Source organism: Ananas comosus, linkage group 7, assembly GCF_001540865.1.
Source record: "Ananas comosus cultivar F153 linkage group 7, ASM154086v1, whole genome shotgun sequence".
Taxonomy (NCBI): domain Eukaryota; kingdom Viridiplantae; phylum Streptophyta; class Magnoliopsida; order Poales; family Bromeliaceae; genus Ananas; species Ananas comosus.
Genome location: NC_033627.1, coordinates 943,612 through 956,440, shown reverse-complemented (window position 1 = coordinate 956,440; position 12,829 = coordinate 943,612). Strand labels below are relative to the sequence as shown.

At 38.4% G+C, this 12,829-nt stretch overlaps 1 protein-coding gene across 1 annotated transcript; it reads left to right on the top strand.

Moving 5' to 3' along the window:
• LOC109713375 (extra-large guanine nucleotide-binding protein 1) lies at window positions 4,585-11,730 on the top strand. The gene is made up of 8 exons (XM_020237432.1): window positions 4,585-5,736; window positions 6,084-6,221; window positions 6,299-6,403; window positions 6,492-6,674; window positions 6,800-6,971; window positions 8,036-8,283; window positions 10,278-10,441; window positions 10,900-11,730. Exons 1-8 carry the CDS (start codon window positions 4,705-4,707, stop codon window positions 11,483-11,485), a joined length of 2,628 nt encoding a protein of 875 aa, XP_020093021.1. The 5' UTR covers window positions 4,585-4,704; the 3' UTR covers window positions 11,486-11,730.

The following is a 12,829-nucleotide window of genomic DNA, read 5'->3' as shown; positions in this document are numbered from 1 at the left end:
CAATAAAGTTAAAGAGTTTCTCTACTTAATGTTTGCTTATAATATATGTGAAAGCAAGATAGAACGCAATAAAATTTATAAAAAAATTAAAAAATTACAATTGCGATGCATATATATGATAATTATATAATTTCTAAATCCTCACTATAGTGCCTGATCATGTGTAGTTATTTCATATCATTGAGGTAGGAATTTGTCAAGCTTAAGTAAAAATAGTTTCAAACGAACCATTTGAGGAATGTATATTTCGGTCAACCTAAAAAATTAATTCTCCTATATAACCCCTTTTAAATTAATTGAACTTCAAACTTGTAATCTTTGTTTTTTTTTTCTTTTTTCATAAGAAATTAAAAAGCATTAGGTGGTGTTTGGTTGTCTGTAAAAACACCCTAAAAATTTTTTTTCCATTGAAAAGTAATTTTTTCTTGTTTGGTTGCTTGTAAAAGTAGTTGCCGGAAAATTTTTTTTACGGATTCTGTGTAAAAACCTAACTTTTCGTTTTCCGCCCACCGCGGGCGGAAAACGAAAACTTGATCCCAAAGTCGGGGCTCACAGCGTTGAAAAGAACGTGGTCCACGAGAAAGTCTGATTCTCGTGGACCGCATGAGTGGTCCAACTGTGGACCACTCACTCACCCTCTCTCTCTCATATATATATATATATATATAGAGCAGGGCTGCTGTGCTCTCNTATATAATATTTTATTTATAAATTTGTAATTATTTATTAATATTTCTAAATATATTATATATGATGTAATATGTTTATTATAATTTTAAATATATTTAATATGTATATAAAAATTATAATAATATATAAAATATATTAATTATTATATATTAATATTATATAATAAAATATATTAAATAGTTTTTCATCTATTTTTTTCTTCCAACCAAACAAGCTTCATGGAAAACTATTTTTTTTCCAACAAACCAAACACTAACGACGTAAAATTATTTTTCTACCGAAAATTTTTTTTTCACCGAAAATTTTTTTTCCACAGTTTTACGTGGAACCAAACACACCCTTACCTTTTTTTTTTTTTTTTCCTTCAGAAATAGCATTATTTCATGTACTTCATTCTAGTTAGGCTGATGGATGTTTTGGTTGACTTCATCTGGTTACAAGCAACACCAAAACATGTACTGGATACAGGTGTACATGTTTGCTTCAAGAGGCCAAACTCTCAACCACTCTAGTCTTTTTTGACATTAGATGCTTATCTTTTCATTCATATATGGACTTTTAAAAAACCAACTTTTTTTTTTAACTAGAAAATGACATGGCAATTGAAGATCATTTTAATTAAGAGAGACACATCTTTCAATTAAATATTCTCATCTTATGGTAACATCAACTATATATCTTTGCCATCCATGGAAGTTAAAAAAAACTGAATTGCCTTTTCATGCAACAAAATTTGCCACTTTATTTGCCCTTCCATGACTCATCATACTTAGTGATATTCAGTACTACTTTAAATCTTATTTTTGTTTTTCAGAATATCATCTGTTTTTCTGTTTATCTAAAAAGTCAGTCATCAAGGTGACATAAGTTCCTAGAAATATTATGGGAGAGCTCTCATCATATTCTTTGATTAAGTCTATGCATGATCTCAATAATTAGATGCGTACTATATATGCTTCTTAATTTGATTAAGACTTATTTGCTTTTTTGCCCGAATATTTTAGAGATCCATTCACATTTGAACTAGCTAACTGGGAAGAGAACGCATCCGTGCCTCGACTAAATTTTTAACTCACTTAACATTAATTGTACTTCATGTGGTCATTTTCTCAATTTCCAGTGAAATAATTAAAGAGCATTATTGATAATTCACTAATTAATTTAATTTCTAAGAAAGATACTTTGTATATAGGATTTACATATATGTATGGAAAAGAATAGGTTGCTTAATTATTCGATGAATATATGTTGTTGCAGTGCTTATTGTTCACAATTTAATTTTGTTATACTTAATTATTTGCAATATGTATGTACAGTATTCATGCTAGAAGGTGGAATGTTCTTAACTTTGAAAAGGTTTTTAGTTATTGCAATGCTTAAACCATGCAATCTGTGTTAACAACCAATCATGCACATTGTCCATAGTAAGCATTTTAAAGAAGATTGTTTTTTAATTCCCCCATTGTTTCTAATTAGTTGGTGGTTGTACAAGAATTAGCACAATTTAATATCGATCAAACCTGCATTAGAAATTCGGTTTTGCGTACAATGATAACATTAATATAATTTTGGAAAGATTGATGGAGATGCAATTTCATTTTATCACATTAAATATGGGAGTTAACCTTTAAATTCATGCTTCGTGTAACTTCATTTGAGATAGTATGTACCTAACATTTTTGAAAGAGAAATAGTACCTAAGTACACCGACCCACTTTGTGGTCCTCACCATTTTATTTTGCCCCTCGACAAGCTTGATGTAATATTATGCAATTAAATTAGGGTGTTATTAGAGGGTATGTGAAATAATGAAGAAGCTCATCTTTTTTACCTGGTCATGAAGTAGATAAATCATGTGAAATTATTATTTTCAAATACAGTGCCTTATAAGTTCGACTAAGCATGCATAACTTTGAAATTTCATTATCTCACAAAAACACCCACAATTAGCATAGAAAAGTCATCAGTCTCAGCGAAAGAGGGGGAGCCATATATAGGTGATGAATTTCAAATTACAAGTTTGAAAAAGAGCATTAATATGTAAGATATAAATTGGCCAGTTATCCGTCAAACTTGCTTTCTTTATCCCATCTCTATTTTCAATCCCTGTACTATTTATATAAAATACTTTTAATTTGCAACCTACAATCTAGTTGGAATTAGGCAAAGTGGTGATGCACATAGAGTAGATCAAATCAAATGGGTGCGTGGTCGACGAGCAGATGATGTGATGGACACGATCCAGGTAATGGTCTCTCTTTAAGAAGATGTTGACGATTTTGCCTATGACTTACCACAAACATCTTCGAGCCATCAATTAATCATGGATATGTGGCATATCAAGTTCTCAATTTCGCTTTCATCTCTTTGTATCTCGATTCACAACCACACACTTGGAGGACAACAATTCCTAGCTAGTCATAGTATCTTTAATTTTAAGCTATCAAAGAGAAGAAGAGTAGTGTGTGTCAAAGCTCCTTTGTCTCCAGCAATTATTTGGGCACACCTCAGTGGTTTCTACTTGTCTTGTGCCTCCTCTCTGCGGCGCCTCCTATCAAACAAAAAGCAAACGTTACTTGTTTCGCGAGCACTCCACACTCCTGAGGAGAGCTTATGCAATGTGTACGTTTGTTGCTAAAACATTTTTGAGAGAGATAGGTAGCACGCTACCCGCTTCATTTATTTCATTTAAAAATAAACTTAGCTAGAAATGTGAATCAACTAGGATTTGAACTTAGGTCTCGGGTACCAACCACCAAACCCTTTGCCACTTGCTCTAGAAACGGTTGGTGTTTGTTGCTAAAACATGTAACATGTTGTGTGGAAGATTTATTAAACTCTCGAACTCACAAAACTGAAAGACCTAGAACTGACTAACCACCATTTTATTCGAAAGAATGATCTATTTTGCAACAAGTAATACATGAGCTCATCAGCACTTCACTAATCTTACACATATATTATTGTTCTTTTTGTTCGAAATTTTTCATAGCAAGATGGTGTGCTTTGTGCGTGCAGTATTTTCTACATTGGTAGCGCATGACCAAATTTAAATGCACCGAGCCAACAATAACAAAAGAAGGCATATTTTTTAACATTCTAACAAATGGAGAAAGCAAAAAATATTGTTAGAAATGAAATTTGTAGGAAGCATCATGAAATAACTTAGTAATCGGGGTCTCGCAAATCGTGCCACAGTAAGAATTTGGTTAAAAGTTGAAATAGTAGGCCCCAAATTGGGCCGTGTTGGTAATGTGGGCCCAATGCCTGGACCAAAAAGATAGTCTTAGTGCTCTGCTCCGTCACGATCAAAGAGGCCCATTAGAACCAGACTATTAATATGAACTCTCAGGCCGAAGCCCATTTATCTGGGTCTGGGCCGAGACCCATTAAGCCCAAAATAGCTGTTGGATAAATGCCACGTGTTACTCTGACCGGATCAACGCTTCTTCGCGGTGGGCCCCACGCGTCCCGAATCGGTCCACTGCGCTGAGAGATGCCTCGCGGGCCCCACAGGTCAAATCATCACCCACGTCACCCTGTTCCTCTCCGAAGTGGAAAAATTCTAGAATGCAACGGGTATATTAGTGACGTGGCGTAACAAACCAATCAAATTAATCCTTTTAAGAATATATGTCCCATCATGATTGTAAAAAAGTATTTTTATTGTACTTTTGTTTGAAAAGAAGAAATGTGATTGGCTTGTTATTGATGACGTGGTGCAAGTGTGACAGTGTAGAATTCCTCCTCCGAAGTGACCGCCCTATGCGCCACCACTCGGTTTCCTTTCCTTCCTTCCCTTCCTTTCCGCCCTTTGCTTCCTTCTTTCGTCCTCACTCCAAAGTCCCCCTCACTCGCGCGTGCTCAAAAAGTTAAAAGTTAAATACTTCCCCCCTCCCACCCACCCACCCACCCACCCATCCCTCTCCTTTCTCTAGGGTTAGGGTTTCCGCCATGGTCGCGCGTGGGGTTCCCGCAAACTAGGGTTTCGGGAGACGGAGGAGAAGCTCGGCGATGGCGGAGACCGCGGACTACTCATTCGCGGTCGAGTACCATGGCCCCCCCCTCCCCTACGACATCCCCAAGGCGATCCCCATCGAGATCGAGCGGATCCCGGTGGCCGCGGTGGCGCCGCCCTCGGCCTCCGACGCGGCGGAGGCCCTCCCCGTCGTGCACCCTCTCACCTCCCCCCTCAGGAAGGCGGCTCCGACCCCTGCGGTGGAGCACGCCGCCGCCGCCGCCGCCGCCGCCGCCGCCTCACCCACCTCCGTCATCGAGAACCACGCCGTCATGGACGGGCCCGACGCCGAGGCCGGGAGCTCCGGCTTGCTCGGCTCCTCCTCGTGCCTCGACCGCTCCGCCGAGCTCACCGAAGGGGGCGTGGAGAGCTCCGGCCCGGTGGGTTCGTCCTTGCCTGATCGGATCTCGACCGAGTCGGCCCTAAGCTTGGAGTTCGACTTCCGATCCTCCGCCTCCGAGAACGACGACGACGACGACGACGACGACGAGGGCGTCGCTCCCCACGCGAAGAAGGCCCTGGTGACTTTCCAAAGCTCGGCCCAATCCAGCGGTTCGGCTTCTCCCGCAGTGGGCTTAGCCCGCCAAAGGAGGGAGGAATTCGAGCTGAGGGGAAAGAAGGGCGCATGCTATCACTGTCTGAAAGGAAGCCGATTCGCAGAGAAAGAGGCCTGTTTGGTTTGCGATGCCAAATACTGCAGCGGGTGTGTTTTGAGGGCGATGGGTTCGATGCCGGAAGGGAGGAAATGCGTCTCTTGCATCGGCTTCCCTGTATTGGAGTCGAAGAGGGAAAGGCTGGGGAAGTGCTCTCGGATGTTGAGGAGGTTGCTGAGTTCACCGGAAATTGAGTTGGCGATGAAGGCGGAGAAGAACTGCGAGGCGAATCAGCTGAGGCCGGAAGATATATTTGTTAATGGGAAGAAGCTCACTCCGGAGGAGCTCGTCTTGTTGCAGAACTGTTCGTGCCCGCCCCCGAAGCTTAAGCCCGGTTACTATTGGTACGATAAGGTCTCAGGTTTCTGGGGAAAGGTGAGCTGAAAACTACCATGCACTGATTTGTTTCAATGTGTAACATCTAGTGTTGAATTCAGTTGGTTGAGTCTTTGTTGTAACAGAAAAAATGGCTGCAGAATAGTGTGCCAAAACACTTCTCCTTTCTGTGTGCCCCCCTGAACTTCAATTGTTAATCGTTTTTCTTTTTTCTTTTTCTAAACATGTTACAAACTTACAATTCCCTCAAGATTGCATGCGAGTAGATGGGAATGCATGGCCTCACAAACTTTCTTAGTCTACGCATATTTAGTTTTGGATTTTGCTATTTATTTATCTTTGCTTTGGTCATTCATGAAGCCATACATCTGGTGTAAACTTAACAGGAAGGACACAAACCTCACAAAATCATTACCGCACATCTTAATGTTGGCGGCAGCCTCGATTCTAGAGCAAGCAATGGGAACACCGGCATCTTTATAAATGGCCGGGAGATTACTAAAGCTGAGCTGCAGATGCTTAAGGTTCTTTGAATAAATCTATTGGATCTCTTTGATATTTGATACAGAATTAAGACTGTGTAAATGAGTTCAAATTGCAGTGGGCAGGAGTCCAGTGTGCTGGGAATCCTCACTTCTGGCTGAATGCTGATGGAACCTATCAAGAGGAGGGGCAGAAGAATATAAAGGGGCAGATTTGGGGCAAGGTTAGCCCTTATTGTTCTGTATTTGTGATATTTGCTTTCGGGTTTTGGGGAACATGTAAAAAAAATCTTTATGTCTTATGTTTGCCAGCCTATAATGAAGCTGCTTTGCCCAGTCCTTTCATTACCCACTCCTACTAAGGCTGCAAATTCTAATGGTGATGAAGTGATTGATATGGTTAGAGCTATTCCGGACTATCTTGAGCAAAGGACTGTCCAGAAAATGTTATTGGTCGGACTTCATGGATCAGGGACAAGTACCATAATTAAGCAGGTAACCTAGATACAGCCGACTGATGCACAAGCAAAGAGATATAACACACAAATCTCTATATAATTGGATTTAATGCATAGGTATTTAATGGTCAATAAACATTTGTTTGTTTAATACCTTTTCAGGCCAAGTTCTTGTATAGAGGTGTTCCTTTCTCAAATGATGAGCGGCAAGATATCAAGGTTATTATACAAAGCAACATATATAGCTATCTTGCTATATTGCTTGAAGGGCGTGAAATGTTTGAAGAAGAGAGTTTGGCTGAGAGAAGGAACAGCTGCCAACATTGTCCCTCAGGCACTATTACGATCTTCAGTTATTTTTTGTTAATAATTTTTCTCTTGCCACTTCATCAGTGATTAACCTATTTGTTATGTCAGCTGTTTTTCATTTCTTAAGATTGACCCAAAGGCTATTTGAATATTTTGTTTAATGCTATAGGAATAGCATCACATTTCATCATATAGTTAATGATTGTAATAATGTTTCCATCATATGTTTAGTACTTGCAGAATAATGACAATTAAAGTGAATTATAAATTTGGTTCAAATTGGCAACATTTGAAGTTGATGTGTGACATGTGTCTGATTTCTTATATTCTATTATAGCAGTAGTTCCTGAACGAAACCATGCCATATGTGGTTTCTACTTTAAGCTACATTCCTTTATCTTGAGGGGGCCACTGAAAAGTTACTAAACTAAGGATGGTTATCTTAAAAAAACACAGAGTAAAGCAAGTTTTTGGTGGAGCGAACTTCTTATGAATTTTCAAAATTGACTCTCCATCTAAATCAGACTATAAATTGCATCTGCTCGTCCATAGTGCAATATTACTTCTCCAACTTGGACGTTTCATTTATTTTCATTTATAATCTTAGACATACTTCTAAGTGAGAAGATTCATTTATTCAGATTGCCATTTTGATTCCTGTTGGAATGTCATTACTGTCATACTTGGTTGGCACTATGTTCCTTGAAAGTTCCATTGTTATTATTATTCCAGATCTTTCTTTAGTTAATGTCTCACTTTATTATTTAATTGCATGGATTTACTGGTCAGTTAATGTGTGACCAATGCTTGATCCTTTTTTTCCCCCCATTTTGCAATTTTTATTCAATCCTTAGTTTTTACAACATTGGGTAAAACCTTTTTTATTGGATTGAATGTCTCCAGTTTACCTTGTATAAATATGCAAACTGGATTTCATGTGGGGAGCTTTTGAGTCCATGAAAGGACATCTTAGTCCAAAAAAATTGCAAAGATAAATAGATCAGCCCAAGATGATATTTATACTAGATGAATTTTTACATATTGCATAGTTAGTTGCTGCAGTTCTGAGAGGAAACATGTTGGCTGCAGGCAATTATGAATCAGACGATTGCAATAGAGTGACCGACTATTCCTTTAGTCCACGGCTGAGAGAACTCTCTGATTGGCTTCTCAAAGTCATGGCCTCAGGTAACCTTGATACTAGTTTTCCAACTTATGCTTGCGAGTACGCTCCCTTAGTCGAGGAACTGTGGAATGATGCTGCTATTCAAGCTACATACAGACGCAGAAGCGAACTACTAATGCTTCCAATCACAGCCAGTTATTTTCTAGAACGGGTAATGTGCTTTTTGTATTATTCTTCTTGTGTTATTGTTATTGTTTTGACCCTTCAAACATGATTCCGTTACTGAAAATTCCATTTTGACGTTTTTCCCCAGTCAAAATGAAATGCTGCTTAAAATTTGCTTTCTAAGATAAACACTATAATTCAGGCATACAATAGGACCAGGAAGATCCTGAACTTCAAATATTTTTAAGGTAGAAATGTGGCATCCGGGTTACTGAAAAACTACGTCTCTTTAGGTTAAATAAATTAGAGCCATATGTTCTCTTTTCATGCATTGCATTTGACTTTTGGACACTAGGTTTGCAATTGTATTTGCTGCTTGGTTTTCAATCTATAATGTGCATGTTCAAAATTGATGACAACCTGGAGAAAAGATTGGCATGGAAACAATTAGATTCCAGGCAGAGCTAAGTTATTACGTGGAAGGAGAAATGAAATGCTAGATAGAAAATATTGTATTGACTTTGTCTATTCTTACTCAGTTTGCACATAGGCAATACTGATCATTAGCAATGAAATTATCTATACATGCGAGGCTCTAGTTGCTTTCGATTGAGATGTATTTACACATGAGTTACATTTATGATGTGTTTTATTATTCCTAGAAGAAGCATATCGGAACAGAAAACAGAAAGTATTATGTCTATTGCAGTAATGAGACAAGCTTTCAAGATCAGGTATGACTGAAAAGATCAGCTGCTACTGAGCATCTTGTCTTTTAGTTTCTTTGTTTGAGCTCAGTATTGTTTTGGACAGCTGGAACCCAAACTATTTGAACATCATGATGTGGAGAACACGAACTCGAAATGTGTTGGGTTGCAAACATATGTTAAATCAGACCTGAAGGACCTGAACTTGGCTTAAATTTAAAAGCCTCCTAGATAATCTGCAGTCAAGCCCGAGCACTTAGGTTTTTGGGGTAGTAGGCTCGTTTGCATTTCTTCCTAATATGGCTTTTAGGAAATATAATTGTTCTATTTTCTTGGATTCACTATTTTTTTTAGTCCAATTCCTTGCTAAAAAGAATTTTGTAACTTCTCAATAGACAATTTAATAAAGATACCGCACATGTTAGTTAAAAAAGGGTAATTTCAACCAAGGCTAAATTAATGCTGAGTTAGCTGAACACTATCCTTTCTCAATTAACCACGGTTAAATTGCTTTCACTGAGCATTAACTGTCGCATGTGATCAAGCCTACCTGGTTACAGGAATGTAAGCCTCGCTGAGTAATGGAAGCTATATTTTCTCAATGAGCTAGTTGAAAAATCCATATTTGGTAGTGAAAGATTGGGTAGAGCCGTAAAAGTCCCCCTCTAGAGTTTCCATTAAATACATAGTGAACACAATTACAAAAAACACCTTGTATACAGATTGTGTTAAACTAGATACTGTACAAGTAAGGTACAACTGGTAATAGCTTTAATCACATAAACATATAAATGATTAGACTCTAACATCCCCTCCGCAATCTGAATATCCCGAGGCTGGATGTGAAGATTGGTACGAAGCGTAGTAAGGCAAGTAGTAGACAAATGTTTTGTGAAGATATCAACCAACTGTTTATCAGAAGGAATGCGAATTAAAGAAAGATTACCTAGTTGTGCTTTCTCGCGCGGAAAATGATGTTCTAGTTAAATTATATGAAACAACCGTAATTCTCTAAAAGCCTAAGCTAGTAGAGAATAGTATTTTTTATATTTTTATATTTAATATTATCCCTTATGTCTGGATTTGAGAGTTTTTGATAGGCTCATGACGTGGAATTAAATTAAATGGTGGAAATCAATTATGCTAGGAGCCTGGCATGATTCGGACTTAGGACATTTTGCTTTGATACAATTTAAATCAAATGAAGCAATTGTAATTCTCTAAAAGCTTAAACTTTTAGAGAATGGTGTTTTTACATTTTTTTTATATTTAACAGATAGTATTCAATTAAAATAATTTCGAAGACTTTATGATTGATTCTTGCTATTTTCAGGTTGTTGACATATCTAGAATGGAGTATGAGCCCTCTGATAAGGATATCCTTTATGCTGATCGAATAACTTCATCCAATGGAATAGCGTGCACAGATTTCTCCTTCGGACCGCTGGCTTGTGATGGGCATGCCATTGATGGTGATCAGCAGGATATGTTGTTAAGGTAAGGTGCATATATCAAATTATACTTTCTGTACAATAATATGAACAAAATGAAAATAAATATCATGGACGAGCTTTCAAAACCCTTAAAACTTAGAATGTAGTTTGAATCGAGTATTTATGCCTGCTACTTTATTGACCCTTAAAACCTGGTATGTAGAATGCCCAACAGGATTCTTCTGCATGCAATTATATAAAAATATACAATAGGGGTTCCAAGTGCATGAGGGATCCACCTTGTAGATTCTTGGTAGTGCTAGGTGGTCATTGCTTTTAAATTTTATTACTTCACGTCTTGTTACCGGACGGGCTTTTTTGTCTTTCTGTGCTAAGCATTCATATGAGTTTTGCTTATTTTTGTCCTTCGGGTGAAGAGGGAATTTTGTGTAAATGCTCATTTTCGTTATTCCTCTTTAGATTTCTGAATATGCTAATGTTTACACTAATCTGGTGCTATAGGTACCAGCTAATCAGGATACATACGAAAGGGTTAGGCCAAAACTGCAAGTGGCTGGACATGTTCGAAGATATCAAAATCGTCTTATTTTGCATCGCTTTGAGTGACTACGATGAATACTACGAAGATCCAAATGGTGTGCTCATCAACAAAATGATCGAAAGCAAAAGGCTTTTCGAGAACTTGGTGACTCATCCAACATTCGAAGAGATGAATTTCCTGTTAATACTAAACAAATTCGATCTTCTAGAGCAAAAGATAGACACATCCCCACTGACCATCTGCGAGTGGTTCAGTGACTTCAATCCAGTGGTGAGCCGAAACCAACCCAGTAACACCCGGAACCCTAACAGTGGTGCGACAATGGCTCAACAGGCCTTTCACCATATTGCTGTTAAGTTCAAGAGGCTCTTCTCCTCTATTACTGGGCGGAGGCTTTACGTGACCTGGACAAATGGTTTGGCCCAGGATACTGTTGATGCGGCACTTCGATATGGGAGAGAGATTTTGATCTGGGAGGAAGAGAAGCCGATATTTGGGTCCAGCGAGTCGATTTATAGTACAGAACCAAGCTCCTATTCTAACTGATTGTATGAAGTGGGGAGCATGGTTTGTAAATAGATGTGCATCTTTCTTCATTTTTGCTTATTTGTTGCTTAGATTTGTCTACAGTGTGTATACATTATTCAAAATACTGGAATGAAAGAGGAAAAAAAAGGTATCCACCAGTGTTTATAGCCCTGTTTTGAGTGTTAAGAGGCAATTTATCAGTTGCTGTATTGTTTGCAGTTTCGCAAACGGTAACATTACCCGTTTTAAACAGTTGCTCTTTATGCTGTGACCGATGTCTGCTTGCGGGAATTTGCTTGATTAAAATTCATTGCTGTTGAACTGTTATGGATCTAGGTTAATGAAATAGAGATTTGTGTATTTTACAGTTGATTCCTTTAACTGTTGTCTTCTCACGGTGAGTTTTCGACCTCGCTGGTTTCTAACTGGATTTGTAGTGCAGAATTAGCAATTTTAATGTCTGTGCGCGTTAAAATTGCCTTGATTTGTAACAACGAATTCAATGATAAATTATGTCATTGAAATCCAGAAAAATAATAGAAGATCATTGGGTGCCCATTAGAAAACAGTAAAGTTCAACTTCTATGTCACACTGATATATTATCCAGGGGTTCGAACACCCGATTAACCTAAAGTAATAGTTTTTTTTTTTTTTCTTTACAATAATATCATACCATATACCATGTTAATTTAAAAAAAGAAACCACACAAAAACAGAAAAAATCACATATCTATATACATATATGAAAGCTCAGTTCTGAGCCACATGGCGGTGAAAGGAACGGGCGGCAAGCGCGGTCACGGGGGTGCGTGCGCGGGAGCGGGCCGTGGCGCGCGTACNCAAATAGTACATAGAAGAAATCAAACAATCTATAGAATTACATTCGATCCGCGATCGACAATAAACTGGCTCAGCTTGGCGTAAAGCGATCCATGATCAAACACAAACTGGTTTCGGAGAGAGTCTTGCATCTCTTCTTCTTTTCGCAAGTCTCTTCATTCTTATCTGTCCGAACTTTTTCATTCTCTTCCATTTTATCTCCTCCCCCTTCTTCTGTGCCGCGAGAACCGATCGACTCGACTTTGCAGCTTAGTGATCTCGAATTCCACTTTTCGGGCTTTGCGAACTCGCCGAACCAAATTCCCACGAAACTAGACATTCTCACCGCGTGGCTTTCTCCTGTAAAAGTTTATCAATGTAGGAGATGAAGGTTCCATGGGGTGGGAACCTTTTTCTTTATATAACGAATTTGTAACTTGATTGATTGGGTTAGCAGGAGGGAAACGCAAGCCAAAGGTTTTCTGTGAAACAGGGACTCTTCTAACGGTTTGGCGCAAATTACGTTGCATGGACCTGGCGTA